This window comes from Caretta caretta, chromosome 5 (genome assembly GCF_965140235.1).
Source record: "Caretta caretta isolate rCarCar2 chromosome 5, rCarCar1.hap1, whole genome shotgun sequence".
NCBI classification, from domain to species: domain Eukaryota; kingdom Metazoa; phylum Chordata; order Testudines; family Cheloniidae; genus Caretta; species Caretta caretta.
This window is the reverse complement of record NC_134210.1, coordinates 129,831,736-129,847,199: the sequence shown is the minus strand read 5'-3', so window position 1 is coordinate 129,847,199 and position 15,464 is coordinate 129,831,736. Positions and strand designations below refer to the sequence as shown.

General features: G+C 44.3%; 1 protein-coding gene across 4 annotated transcripts in view; it reads left to right on the top strand.

The window, feature by feature from the left end:
* TMEM175 (transmembrane protein 175) overlaps positions 1-15,464 on the top strand; it is a 51,076-nt gene that overhangs the window by 19,961 nt on the left and 15,651 nt on the right. For 3 of the 4 annotated variants that reach the window (XM_048851485.2, XM_048851484.2, XM_075128890.1), the window contains exons 3-5: positions 55-152; positions 8,121-8,172; positions 14,420-14,455. In XM_048851485.2, coding sequence (XP_048707442.1) covers positions 55-152; positions 8,121-8,172; positions 14,420-14,455 — 186 coding nt within the window. The remainder of the gene's footprint in view (positions 1-54; positions 153-8,120; positions 8,173-14,419; positions 14,456-15,464) is intronic. The other variant, XM_075128891.1, reaches the window with a different exon arrangement.

Below are 15,464 nucleotides of genomic sequence, written 5' to 3'. Positions count from 1 at the left end.
CTGTATTTTGCAATGATGTGCTTTTTCTATTAATAACACTGTATTTTATTTCAGAAATTAGGTGAAAGTATTCAACAGCTTCTACTAATGAAAATTGCAGTCTACCTGATGACTTTTTTAATAGTAACAGTGGCTTGGGCAGCACATATAAGGTATGAAAAGGGGGAACATTTTTTTGTCTAATTCCTTCTAGGCAGTTAAAGCAAGATTAGTTTAGTGGAAGTGAGTGACCAGAGATGCTATGTCACGTTTTTCTGGAAATTTGCCCTGAGTCCTGATAGAAAGAATGTTTTGATTATAGCCAAAGAGGATTAAAGTATTTGATATTAAGCCATCTTTTTGTAATGTTTTTTAAAGCTACAGAAAACATAAGATAAGAGATGTTTGGGAAATTTCTTTTAGATAATATTGGCAGAAGGTACAAAAATTCATTGTACAATATCACCAACAGGTCTGACCCACCATAGTAGCAGCAAAGTAAAGGAAAATAAATACTGTATCTTTAAAGTCAAGCTATTTTAGATTTGTAGACTGTAAAATACACGTTGTTCCATTAAGAATATAATTTCTAACATATATAGTTAGAGGAATTCAAACAGCAGAATTGGTCTAGAGCTTACGTTTGTCCTTTCCAATGCATACAACATCACTTCTCTCCCCAACAGCATTTTCTTTAAAACTGAGTGAGAAACTGGAGAATCTGCATTTTATAGGGGGTACAGACTGTGCCCCTTCCCAGCATGCTTTGTTAAAAGGAAATTGACAAGGAAGACTTTCCCCTGCCCTCTCTTTCTTTTCCCTTCCACCCCAACCATCTGAGCTTCTTTTCTAATTGAGATCAGGTTAGCTGGAATTTATTTCCTAATTTGTCTAAACAAAACCAGTTTGCTTTGATTTGGCACTGCTCAAGATAAAGAAGAACCATAACCCACTCTTTTTTTTTTTTTTTTTCTTCAAGTCTCGGACAGGTTGGGAGGGGAATATAACTACATTTTGTCCTATTTTTCCCTGAGGCTTTTTCCTAATTTCTCACTGATGTACTGTAAATACGTACAGTAACTAAATAGCAGTGAGAATAACTTGATTCAACTGCTTGTTTTTCTAGTGATATTAGCTTAGTGAAATAACTGCATTTATCTTACTTGAGGCTTTGATACGATCATAAATGGCACTTTTTGAATGCATATGAAAAGTAAAATTTATTACTAAACCTCTTTAAATTATCTTTTAGGAGGGCTACAAAATGAATAATATGTGGGTGAAGAAAACATGGGTTGAATAAATATCTAATTTCTCAAATTGTGAGATGCTAAAATCTTCCCTTTCAAATAGAGAAACTTAACAAGATTTGATTTCCTATGGCTCATCTGTAATACTTTGCCTATAAAATGACTACTACAGAATGCTTTGTTGGGCATTTTTTCCAATGCCATATCTTTATTTAAACCAGCCATTTCAGTCTAGTCATGACGAATATATGTAAATTCGTGGGAAAAAAATTTAAAAGAGAAAATAGTTAAGGAGATAGAGGTAGATGGTAATTGGGATAAAATATAAAATAGTTTTACAAAAGGTAGATCGTGCCAGACCAACCTGATCTCTTTTTTTGAGAAGATAACTGATTTTTTAGACAAAGGAAATACAGTAGATCTAATCTTCCTGATTTCAATAAATCATTTGATACTATTCCACAGGAGAAATTATTAGTTAAATTGGAGAATATGGGATTAATACAAGAATTGAAAGGTGGATGAGGTGCTGCTTAAAGGGGAGACTGCAGTGGGTAGTACTGAAAGGTAAGCTGTCACACTGGAGGGAGGTTACTAGTGGAGTTCCTCAGGGATCGGTCTTGGAACTAGTCTTATTTAACATTTTTATTACTGACCTTGGCACATAAAGTGGGATTGTGCTAATAAAATTTGTGAATTACATAAAGTTGGGAGGTATTGCCCACACGGAGGAGGACCTGAATATCCTACAAGACGATTTGGATGACCTTGAAAACTGAAGTAATAGAAATGGGATGAAATTGTATAATTTAAAGGGCAAGGTCATGCTCTTAGGGACTAACAACAAGAATTTTTGCTATAAGCTGGAAACTTACCAGTTGGAAACAACAGAGGAGGAGAAAGACCTGGGTGTATTGGTTGATCACAGGATGACTCTGAGCTGCCACTGTGATGCAGCTGTGAAAAAGGATTATACAGTCCTAGGACACATCAGACGAGGTATTTCCAGTAGAGACAGAGAAGTGTTAGTACCATTATACCAGGCACTGGTGAGACCTCACCTGGAATGCTTTGGGCAATTCTGGTCTCTCATGTTTAAGAAACATGAATTCAAACTGGAACAGGTGCAGAGAAGGGCTACTAGGATGAACAGAGAACCTACCTTACAGGAGGAGACTTAAGGGGCTTAGCTTGTTTAGCCTAACCAAACAAAGGCTGACAGAAGATATAATTGCTCTCTATAAATACATCAGAGAGGGAGAGGAGTTATTTAAGTTAAGGGCCAATGCTGGCACAAGAACAAATGGCTATAAACTGGCCATCAACAAATTTAGACTTGAAATTAGACAGAGGTTTCTAACCATCAGATGAGTGAAGTTCTGCAACAGCTTCCCAAGGGGAACAGTGGGGGCAAAAAACCTAACTGGTTTCAACACTGAGTTTTATGGAGGGGATGGTATAGTATGATGAGATTGCCTACTGCAGCATGTGGCCCATCTGGTAGTAGCAAAATTCCCCAACAGACTGAGATGGGACACAAGATGAGGAGGGCTCTGAGTTACTGCAGTGAATTCTTTCCCAGGTGTCTGGCTGATGGGTCTCGCCCACACACTCAGGGTCTAACTGATCGCTGTATTTGGGGTCCAGAAGGAATTTTCCCCCAGGTCAGACTTGTAGAGACCTTGATTTTTTTTTTTTTGCCTTTCTCTGCAGCATGGGGTATGGGTCACCTGCTGACATGACCTAGAGTAAATGGTGGATTCTCTGACACTGGAAGTCTTTAAATCATCATTTGAGGACTTCAGTAGCTCAGCTAGAGGTTAGGGGTCTGTTACAGGAGTGGGGCTGTAGGCTGCAATGAGCAGGAGGTCAGATTAGATGACCATGATGGTCCATTCTGGCCTTTAAGTCTGAGTAATGTTTTCTTTAACTCTTTTCTCTGGGTATTGAATTAATGGCTGCCTTGACTGAATGTTTTAAACAGATGAACATAGTCTTAAGCTTGAGCTTGGGCAGTAGTTTGTTCTACATGCAGAGAGGAAGGGAAGGAAAGACAAAGGGGGAGGGAGGAAAGGAGATTGAAGGAGAAACGCTCCCCTAGTTTGGAGGAGCACTGGCAGTGGCTGCTCAGGAGAAGGAAATGAACTTGGGAGTCCTGTCTGCTAGCCCAGAAGAGCATTGGCAGAGATTGTAGGTGGGGGAGAAATAGCACATCCCTTTGAGCTGTATGCTTAGTTTTCCTTGTGCTCATGCACTTTTGAGGGAACGGTACTCATGTCAGTGACCTAGTGTCTAGCTATCTTTTTAAGACCCTTATAAGCGAAACATACCTTCCACCTTTGTGTAAACTGTGCTGGCTAAAATGTTTTTTTCAGCATCCACCTTTCACAGCGACCTCAGATTGCGACATGTCTCTGGAGGACCAGTTGCGATATAGCCTTTCTTGCCTCTGGTGTGATGAATTAACTCCTTAAAGTTGTCAAAGGACGTATCTATATTAATGGAGGCCCTGATCCTTGAAAGATTTAAGCAAGCGCATAACTTTACACACATGGGTAGCTACATTGATTGCATTGTGACTATTCCTGTGAATAAAATTAAGCATGTGCATAAATCTTTGCAGTTGTGGAGTCCAAAAAAAGTCTCATTTGAAGTTAAGAAATTTACAGATGCTTTCTTCCTTCCCCTGAGGGGGAGGGATCATTAAATTGCTTTCTGTGGCACTAATGGTTATAGGTAACACCTCTTGGAGCAGACTGCATTTAGACACATAGATGAACATGATTTGTTGGGGAAGAATCAACATTGCTTTTGTAAAGGGAAATCATGCCTCACCAGTCTACTAGAATTCTTTGAGGGTGTTAACAAGCATGTGGACAAGGGTGATCCAGTGGATATAGTGTACTTAGACTTTCAGAAAGTCTTTGACAAGGTCCCTCACCAAAGGCTTACCAAAGTAAGCAGTGATGGTATAAGAGGGAAGGTCCTCTCATGGATCAGTATGGTTAAAAGACAGAAAACAAAGGGAAGGGATAGATGGTCAGGTTTGAGCGTAGAGAGGTAAATAATGGTGTCCCCCAAGTCTCTGTACTGGGACCAGTGCTATTCAATATATTAATAAATGATCTGGAAAAAGGGGTAAACAGTGAGGTGGCAAAATTTGTAGCTGATGCAAAACTACTCAAGATAATTAAGTCCAAAGCAGACTGCGAAGAGTTACAAAGGGATCTCACAAAAGTGGGTGACTTCGCAACAAAATGGCAGATGAAAGTCAGTGTTGATAAATGCAAAGTCACACACACTGGAAAACACAATCCTGACTGTACATACAAAATGATGGGGTCTAAATTAGCTGTTGCCACTCAAGAAAGATCTTGGAGGCATTGTGGAGAGTTCTCTGAAAACACCCAGTCAATGTCTAGTGGCAGTCAAAAAAACTAACAATATTAGGAACCATTGGGAAAGTAATAAATAATAAGACAGAAAATGTCATAATGCCTCTATATAAATCCATGCTATACCCACAGCTTGAATACTGCCTGCTGTTCTGTCACGCCATCTCAAAAAGGAGATATTGGAAAAAGTGCAGAGAAGAACAACGAAAATGATTAAGTGTATGGAATAGCTTCCATATGAGGAGAGATTAAAAAGACTGGGACCTTACAGTTTGGAAAAGAGATGACTAAGGAGGGGATATGGTAGAGATCTATAAAATCTTGAGGTGACTGACTTCTCCGGGGTGCAACCTGGAACTGAGGTACCGTTGAGCCCTGTCTCACCAGCCTGGGTCCCCGCCCACACTATGATCCTATGATAAGCTGCAGACTCCTCCCAGTCCTGCACTCGCACAAACATTTAAACAGGCAGGGACATACCCAGCTGCAGTTGCATGAATGCCTTTGCCAGGCACTCATGAACCAACAATAGAGAGGCTTCAGCCCCCAGCCTAGGACCCCAGAGCTGTACCGTCCTGCCCTGATCAGAAGCCTGACCAGTGTAAGTTATTACGCAGTCCGCCCCTCCCTCAATGTGTAGAGACAATGCACCAGCCCCTGTTCCTGAGCAGATTTCCCTTTGCACTTCAAAGAACACACTGTTTTAGGTAAAAAATATAAAACAGATTTATTAACTACAGAAAGATAGATTTTAAGTGACTATAAATAATAGCATACCCAACCTGAAGCAGATACCAGCAACTACACGCCACACCACAGAAACACTAACCCAGGAACCAATCCCTGTAGCAAACCTCGTTGCCTACTCTGTCCCCATATCTACTCTAGTGATACCATCAGAGGACCCAACCACATCAGCCACACCATCAGAGGCTCATTCACCTGCACGTCTACTAATGTTATATATGCCATCATGTGCCAGCAATGCCCCTCTGCCACGTACATTAGCCAAACCGGACAGTCCCTGTGTAAAAGAATAAATGGACACAAATCGGACATCAGGAATGGTAACACACAAAAGCCAGTGGGAGAACACTTCAATCTTCTTGGACATTCTGTAGCAGATTTGAAAGTAGCAATACTTGAACAAAAAAACTTCAGAAACAGACTTCAAAGAGAAACAGCAGAACTAAAATTCATTTGCAAATTTAACACCATTAATTTGGGCTTGAATAGGGACTGGGAGTGGCTGGCTCATTACAGAAGCAGCTTTGCCTCTCCTGGAATTGACACCTCCTCATCTATTGTTGGGAGTGGACTACATCCACCCTGATCAAATTGGCCTTGTCAACACTGATTCTCCACTTGTGAGGTAACTCCCTTCTCTTCATGTGTCAGTATATTTATGTCTGCATCTGTAACTTTCACTCCATGCATCTGAAGAAGTGAGGTTTTTACCCACGAAAGCTTATGCTCATATGTTAGTCTTTAAGGTGCCACGGGACTCCTTGTTGTTTTTGTAGATCAAAGTTGGTTACCTAAGAAATAAAGAATATCACAATCTAAGTTCTATACACTAGACAGGATTTGAATCGAGCACTGTGTCACCCTGATCATACAAGCAGTTTGTAGATCTTTCATACACAGGCTGGGATCCCTTCTTTCCTGTCTGGGACCATCCCCTGTTCAGTCTTTGTTCCTCAGGTGCTTCCAGGTGTTGAGTTGTGGGGGGGGTGAGGCCAAGTGATGATGTCGCTTCTCCACTTTATAGCTTCTGCCGTGTGGAGGGAACTTCTTTTTCCCAAGCAAAATCCCCAGCACAGTTTGTGGAAAAGTACAAGCACAAGATGGAGTCCAGTATGAGGGGGACCAGATTGGTGTGCCAGAGGGTTCAGCGGTACCCGAGTTCCAGATTGCACCCCGGAGAAGTCTGTCACACTTGACTGGCATGGAGAAAATGAATAAAGAAGTGTTATTACTCCTTCACATACCACAAGAACCAGGGCTCGCCCTATGAAATTAATAGACAGCAGGTTTAAAACAAAAAGGAAATACTTTCCTCACACAGTGCAGTCAACCTGTGGAACGCATTGTTGGGTGATGTTGTGAAGGCCAAAATTGTAACAGGGTCCAAAAAAGAACTAGATAATTTAATGGTGGATAGGTCCATCAATGGCTGTTCACCAGGATGGTCAGGGATGCAACCCGATGTTCTGAGTGTCCCTAGCCTGTCTTTGCCAGAAGCTGGGATTGGATGACAGGGGTTGTATCACTTGCTGATTACCTGTTCTCTTAATTCCCTCTGAAGCACCTGGCACTGGCCACTGTCAGAAGACGAGATATTGGGCTAGATGGACCCTTGGTCTGACCCAATATAGCCATTCTTATGTTCTTAATAAGTTAAGGAACAGTTTGTGGGAGGACCTAGGTTTAGAGGTTCAGTGATCAGTGTACTTTATAGATTAATAGAGGAATACAATAAAATTAACCCTACAGACATAAAAAAAATTAAAAATATTTAACCAATTTACCTTGCTTTTTTTAATCTAAGTAAAATTCAGCGAGAACCAGACTAATTCCGCCCTCCCCAAAGCCGAATGTAGAGGGGGAATAATCTAAACTGTTTTTCATGCACATTCTGAGATTGATGAATTTAACAAAACCTCATAATCTGGGTCTACTTTGAAAAATGACTCAGATGCTATTCAGAAATCTCAAAGATTTCCAGATGAACCATGCTATATCTGCAAATTAAACCATTTATTCTAACTGCCACATCTGCAAATTTATTTTGGAATGTATACATCGGTCTGGCTTCGTTCTGGTTCATGCATAACTAGTAAATAAAGTTTCTATTGGGGAAAATTTGCCTGTTTTCACATTTGAGCAACATTGTCATCTGCAGTGGAATTTCACAAGTTTCAGTTAGTACAGACTATGACCCTGCACTCAGAGTTTTAGGGCCACTGAAGCACATGAGTAGATCCATTGACTTCATCGGGGTTACTCACATGTTTGCACGATCATGGCCTCGGTGAATAATTCTGCTGATGTGAGAGTCAATAAAGTTCAGCTCACTTTTTCACATCTGGATTGGCTCTGTAGCCATAGTGAAAATGTATTTCAGTGAACAAATTTGATTCAGAATGACATAAGAAACATCTGTAAAGTAAGAAAATGCCCATTTTACATAGTCTCTTTTCTGACCCCAAGTGCCCTTGAAAAATTAGAAAGAGATGATTCACTAGTAACCATCCCTTCAGCAATTAATTTGGATTTCCTTATCTAGCATTTTTATTTTCTTAACAAACAAATGTTTTTATGTTTCAGATAATCAGATGCTTGTTTTTTCAATCAGACAGATATTTATTGCTAGCTGCCAGGGCTGCTTATTATATAAATTGCTGAACACTGGAAATGTGTTTATGATATAATGTTATCAATGCTTGTTTTTACTAAGTAGGTTGGTTCATGGCTTTTTGTCTTGTTTTTGCAGACTGTTTCAGGTGATAGAACTTATAGATGATGTTCTTGCCCTTCTAAATTTGGTGAGTCTCTGTCAATCATAGTTGAACCAGCAAATGTAAGGTTGAAATGTATAAAAGCCGGTAGAGCTACACTTTTTGTTATATTTGTATCCAGATACTGTCAGCAAAGTATATTATATTATATATATATATTAAATATATATTATATTTTAATCTGAGTAATTTAAATTGGCCAAATAGGAAAACAGGCAGAATCATACAGCTTAATTTCCCTGCCTACCTGCCTGCCTTAGCCCCACGCCGTTCCTGGAAGCGGCTGGCTGCTGGCACATCTCTGCAGCCCCTGGCAGGGGGGTGAGGTGGCTCCGCGCGTTGCCACCACCCCCAGCATCATCCCTGCAGTTCCTGGCCAATGGGAGCTGTGGAGGCAGCGCTAGTGGGCACAGGCAGCGCACAGAGACCCGCTCTCCCCCTACCCCCAGGGGCCGCAGAGACGTGCCAGCAGCCAGCTGCTTCCGGGAGCAACGTGGGGCCAGGGCAGGCAGACAGCCTGCCTGAGCCCTGCTGCACTGCCGACCAGGAGCTGCCTGTGGTAAGCACCTCCCAGCCGGAGCCTGCCCCCCTCACCCCCTCCTGCACCCCAACCCCCTGCACCAGCCCGGAGCCCACTCCTGCACCAAACTGCCTCCCAAAGCCTGCACCCCTCACTTCTGCACCCCAGCCCCTGCACCAGGCTCAGCCAATGCACAACCCACAGTTGAGAATGTTACACTGATTTGTGACAATCCTTGAAGGATTTTGGATCTATAAACCACAAATGACACTAATAAAAAATAAAACTCATGAAATGTCCAGGGGATTCTATGAGATTAAGTGCAGTGTGACCATACGACCCCTGCACCCAAACTTCCTCCCAGAGCTTGCACCCCTCACTCCTGCACCCCAACCCTCTGCCCCAGGACTCCGTCCCACACTCCGAACCACTTGGCCCCAGTCCAGAGCCTGCACCCCCACCCCAGCCCAGTGAAAGTGAGCAAGGGTAGGGGAGAGCGAGCAATGGAGGGAAGGGGGAATGGAGTGGGCGGAGCCTCAGGAAAGGGGTGGAGTAGATCCTGGGTTGATCTTAAATTCAAAAAGTGATCTTGTGCACAAAAAGATTGGAGACCACTGCTTTATTCTGTTGTTTTAAACCCCTTCGGTTGACAGTCTGCATGTCACAAAATTTGACATTTTAAAATGATTCTGCTTACAACAAACTGACTTTAAATACCATTATGGTATGTTTACACTGGCAGAGTTACAGTGTTGGCAGTTACAGTGCCACTCAGAGAGCGCTGAAGGGAAACTGCTGTCGTATGTTCACACTGTTAGCTGCCTGTGCAGTAGTGTGTTCACACTTGCAGCACTTGCAGCGGTATTCGGAGCGGTGCACTCTGGGCATCCCACAGAGCATCTCTTTCTCTTCTGCCGCTAAGACTTGTGGGAAGGCGGAAGGAGTCGCGGGGCATCCTGGGTCCTGTCCCAGTGCCCCATGATGCATTGCTTCACATCCCACCAATCCCTGTGCTTCCATCCACATTTGGTGCCATCTTTCAACAATTTGTGCTCTGCCTCTTCGGTCTGCAGGAATGGATCCCGCACTGTTGACCAATATGCTGCTCACTCTCACTAACACGTCACGAGTGGCAGTGAAGTTATTCCTTAAACTACAAAGTCAAGAGCAGTTTGACATTGATCTTGCCACATGTAGTAGCTATGACACAAAATTGCATCTGAAGAAGTGAGCTTTTTACCCACAAAAGCTTAGGCTCAAATGTATCTGTTAGTCTTTAAGGTGCCACCGGACTCCTTGTTGAAATTGCTTGTGGCATTCACGGAGGTGCTGACCACAGTGGAACGCCACTTTTGGGCTCAGGAAACAAGCACTGAGTGGTAGGATCACATCGTCATGCACATCTGGGATGATGAGCAGTGGCTGCAGAACTTTCGGATGAGGAAAGCCCCATTCATGGGACTGTGTGATGAGCTCACCCGCGCCCTGCAGCGCAAGGACACAAGAATGAGAGCTGCCCTGCCATTGGAGAAGCATGTGGCGATTGCACTGTGGAAGCTGGCTACTCCACACTGCTATCGATCAGTCGCTAACCAGTTCGGAGTGGGAAAGTCGACCATTGGACTCGTGTTGACGGAAGTGTGCAGGGCCATTAATCGCATCCTGCTCCGAAAGACCATAACTCTGGGCAACGTGCATGACATTGTGGATGGCTTTGCACAATGAGCTTCCCAAACTGCGTAGGGGCGATAGATGGCATGCATATTCCAATTCTGACACCAGACCACCTAGCCACTGAGTACATTAATCGCAAGGGGTATTTCTCAATGGTTCTCCAGGCACTTGTGGATCACCATGGGCATTTCACGGACATTAACGCAGGCTGGTCTGGAAAGGTGCATGACGCACACATCTTTTGGAACACCGGCCTGTTCAGGAAGCTAGCTGCAAGCAGGGACTTCCTTCCCAGACCTGAAGATCACTGTAGGGGAAGTAGAAATGTCCGTTGTGATCCTAGGAGACCCTGCCTACACCTTAATGTCATGGCTTATGAAGCCATACACAGGGCACTTTGACAGCAGCAAGGAGTGGTTCAACAATACGCTGAGCAAGTGCAGAATGACTGCTGAGTGTGCTTTTGGCTATTTAAAGGCCTGCTGGCGCTGCCTATATGGGAGGCTGGACCTGGCCTATGACAATATTCCTATGCTTTTAGCCATGTGCTGTACGCTCCATAATATTTGTGAAGGGAAGGGTGAAAGCTTAATGCAGGGCTGGACTGCTGACGCTCAGCGCCTGGAGGCTGAATTTGAACAGCCAGAGACCAGGGCTATTAGAGGGGCGCAGCGCAGGGCCATAAGGGTTAGGGATGCCTTGAGGCAGCAATTTGAAACTGAAAGCCACTAATATTTTTTGCTATGCTCGGGAGTGCAGTGCTTGTAATGCTAGGAGGCGATTGTGATGGTGCAGATGATGCACTATGAAGGTTTAAGAAAATTGTCTGTTGCTTTGCAGGGCTCTGTTTGCTTTCAATTAATATAATAAAGATCGCTTTCAAACCAAAACAATTATTTTATTAAAAAACAACAGCCGAAGGTGAGAGCAAACAAAAAAAACCACATCAGCACTGAGGAGGATGGGGGAAGGGAGGGTCCCCGGAGGAGATGGGGTCCTGGGACTGTTAAAGATTTGTGTATGTCCAGGTATCATATCTATCCTTCTCCTTTGGAGTACAGTGCAGCAGGTACTGTACTTCAGCAGGACTAAACTGCAGAGGGCTGGATGTTCAATGCAGTGGGCACTGAGAGTCCGCAGTGCTGGACTGTAACGGGGAAGAGTGGAATGCAGTGAGTACAGCCTGGAGCCAGGAGGTTGATAAGAGTGTGTTGGCGGTGTCTGGGGGACGCATGGCAAAGAGTTTTGCGACAGCGGCTGCAGGGGAGGGCGGATGCGGAGCTGCTAGGTTTGCAATGCTAGTAGCGCCTGGAACATGTCCGCTTGGCGTTCTATAATGTTTTAAGAGCTGCTCCGTGGCTTCATTCTGGTGTGCCGCGTTCTCCTTTCGGTCCCTCTTCTCACTGTCCCGCCACTCCTTCAATTCTTGGTTTTCGGCCGCAGAGTGCATTATGACATCATGCAGAAAGTCCTCTTTGGTTCTTTGTGGCTGCTTTCTAATTTTGCGCAGCTGTTCAGCCGGCGATAACAAAGAGGGAGGCTGGGATCCCAAGGTCATATCTGTGGAGCCAAAATGCAACATTTTACAGAAGCAGTATTGTTTGCAACACACAGACCACTGGTTCAGTGATTTAAAACACAGCCACTATTCACATACCTATCACTAACTGGCTGACTTTAGGCAAGCACACATGAGCCACAAGACCCCTAAAATGGTGAGTAACCACAGGGGCAGGGGAAATGAGTGTACACTGAGCATGTGGCTCTTTGTGGGAGCCAGCACTGTAGCATTACTGTCCCCACATTTTCCACAGGCTGTGTTCATTATGGAAGATATCTCGCAGCTGAGAGTGAGCAGGGAATCAAGGGAGGGTCTTCTCCAAGACTGTGGCTTCCGCCCTGGCCCTTTTGCAGCTCGCCTGTGTGCAGCATTGGTCCCCCCCTGCCCCTCCATGATGGCAGAGTGGCATGGGAAACTTACCCTTAATGGGGCAAGAAACAAAGCAGCTCTGCCAAAGAACCTGCAGCAGCAGACTGCCCAGTATCTCCATGAGAGTTTGTGGAGATCTCTGAGGCAGATTCCTGTGAAGTGAGGGAGTCAAACACCACCCTATCTGCCGCTCAGACTACACATGTGGTGGTACGCGCATCATATAGACACAACCCTATTTTCTGCAACCCTCCTGCCCCCAGCAACTCGCTTCAGTGATTCCCAAAATCAAAGGCACTTACCAGGGGCCTCCTCTCCTGTTTATGCTTCGCCAAGCTCCAACAGCTGTGACTGGCTAGCCTCCTCCGGGGTAGAGAAGAGCTTCTGACAGCATGCATCTCTGACCTCTGAGTCGTCCCCTGCCTCAGGGTCCCCCGCCCCCTCCACATCCTCATCCAAGATTTCCTCCTCCTGGCTCGGTCCACTCTCGATTGGCATGCGAGCCACCGAAATATCCACAGTGGCCTTCGCAGTGGAGGTGGGGTTGCCACTGAGTATCGCGTCCAGCTCTTTGTAGAGCTGGCAGCTCGCAGGCGCAGCACCAGGGCGGCGGTTTGCCTCCTGCGCTTTGTGGTAGGCGTTCCGCAGCTCCTTCACTTTGACACTGCACTGCAGTGTGTCCTGGTCATGGCACCTTTCTGTCATGCATTGTGAAATCTGTCTGTAGGTATTATAATTCCTACGGCTGGAGCACAGCTATGACTGCACTGCCTCCTCTCCCCAAATGCTGATCAGGTCCACCAGCTCAGCATTGCTCCAAGCGGGGGATCGCCTGGTGCGTGGAGCAGGCATGGTCACCTGGAAAGATACGCTGAGACCACTGCACGCATCACCGAGCAAACAGGAAGGGGACTTTCAAAATTCCCAAAGAATTTAAGGGGTGGAGCTCACGGTTCGTCACCTGAGGGCAGGGCAGTAGAGTTCAAACTGATGACCAGAGAAGCAAGAACAGGCATTGTGGGACACCTCCCGGAGGCCAATCGGGGCGCTGTAATCGACCAGGGTGTCTACATTGGCACCATAGCACTGTAGCTCCAGTGCAGAAAGCTCTAAGCCTCTCGTCAGGGTGGGTTTTTTACAGCGTTGCAACTGCACAGTCTCTGCGCACTAAGTGGCTTGGCAGTGTGTACACCTCAGGAGTTACAATGCAGAAAGCTGCTTTACTGCTTAGAAACTTGCCAGAGTAGACAAGGGCTAAGATAACATTACAATCAATGAATTATTGAGGAATTGGTAAAGACATTTAATCCTCTTCTAACATAGCTTTTAAGACAATACATATTTATGTGGTTAATGTTCTCTTTTTTTAGCTTGTTTTTTTTTTAATATGTAAAACATTGGGGATCAGATAGATGTGTACTTTCAACCAGCTCAAATTAGAGATGTTTGAAACCCGGGGGGAAAATATCAAATTTCTGCATTACTACTTTAGAAGGCCTAGGAAGTGAAATAAGATCATAAACTAAATATAGATCTGCTATAAAGACAAAATATATATCTGTATAAAACTAGAGTAGTGATGAAAGACATTCTAATACTGCTAAAATAAGCCTGGAGTTGAAGTGTCAAGGCCAAACAGTCAGCTCTGTTGAATACTCTGACTTAGGGCAGGTCTACGCTTAATGCACTTCAGTGAAAACACTACTATGCTGATGGGAGAGCTTCGCTCGTTGGTGTAGTTAATCCACCTCTGCAAGAGGTGGTAGCTCTGTTAATGGGAGAAGCCCTTCTGTCAACACAGCGCTGTCTACATCGTGGGTGAGGTCAGTATAACTGCGTTGTTCAGGGTTGTGGATTTTTCACACCCCTGAGCAACATAGTTATACCAGTGTAAGTTTATAATGTAGACTTGGCCTAAGAAAACACTTAAGTCTGCTCCATAGTAGTCCATTCCCTGCAGGGTTCAGGTAGCAACTTCAGGAACAAATGCTTTTTCTTAAGGCAATGCCTGCATTAGCAATTAAAATTATTTATTTGTTGGTGTAATCCCTAACAGCGATGGACTCCCAGGACTTAGTCAACCTTATCTAACACAGCTACTGCTCTGTTAGTCGAGCTTGTATTTCAAACATGCTTTTTTTCCCTTCTAGGCATGTATGATGCTCATAACTTTCTTGCCATACACGGTAAGTAAGCTTTACATTTTCATTCATGTTTAATATGGCTGCTTTAACTCTAAAAAATACCTAATCAAAGCATTCAGAAACTCTAGAGAGCATTATTATGACTCCTGAACCCCACTGCAGTGCATATGTATTATTTTTCTGATAATCCTAAAAACTTAACACATTAAAACATGATTAGGGCTTCTTGATGTGCGTTTATTAATTTCATTTTGGGGGGTTCTTTTTAAGAATTTTTTCATTTAATGCAGATGTCCAAAATTGGGCTTTTGGGGGGCTCTTTGTGTATACTGTAATGAGTTGTGTATGTGTGTGTGTATATAATATGTTTGTGTGTGTGTGTATGTGTATGTATACATACACACACAAACATATTATTTATATATATATATATATATATATATATGTATAGTGACAAAGCTCTGTCCTTGCCTCCGTGGGTCCCGTGTTTCCTGGTGGATTTCGCTAGCCACAGAGGCTCACTGTGATCCTCCACATAACCCTTCTCTCTCTAGAGACAAGGGTCACAGTCTACTGAGCCATTTTCATCATAAGCCAGCAAGGGAGGTGAGGAGAAGTTATCCTTCCTTGCACAGTCTCTGTTGTCTCCCAGTCTCAGTGATTAATCAGGGGGCAAACATGGGGGGGGAGCCCAGGCCCACCCTCTACTCCAGGCTCCAGCCCAGGGACCCTAATAGTATCAGCTATTGTAGCTGACCTTTTAGAAACATGACATGTACAATTCCCTGGGCTACTTCCCCCACAGCAGCCCTCACTTCCTCAAGCTCCACTTCACCCTTACCTCAGGGCCTCCTTCCTTGTGCCTGATATGATGTGTACTACTCAGTCTCTCCAACAGCGCAACTTCCTCCCACAGCTCCTGAAGTGCACCCCCACCTGACTAACTGGGAGGCTTTTAACTAGTTTCAGCCAGCCCCTGATTGGCTTCAGGTATCCCAATCAACCTAGCATTCTCCCTGCCTTCTGGAAAGTTCTTGATTGGCCCCAGGTA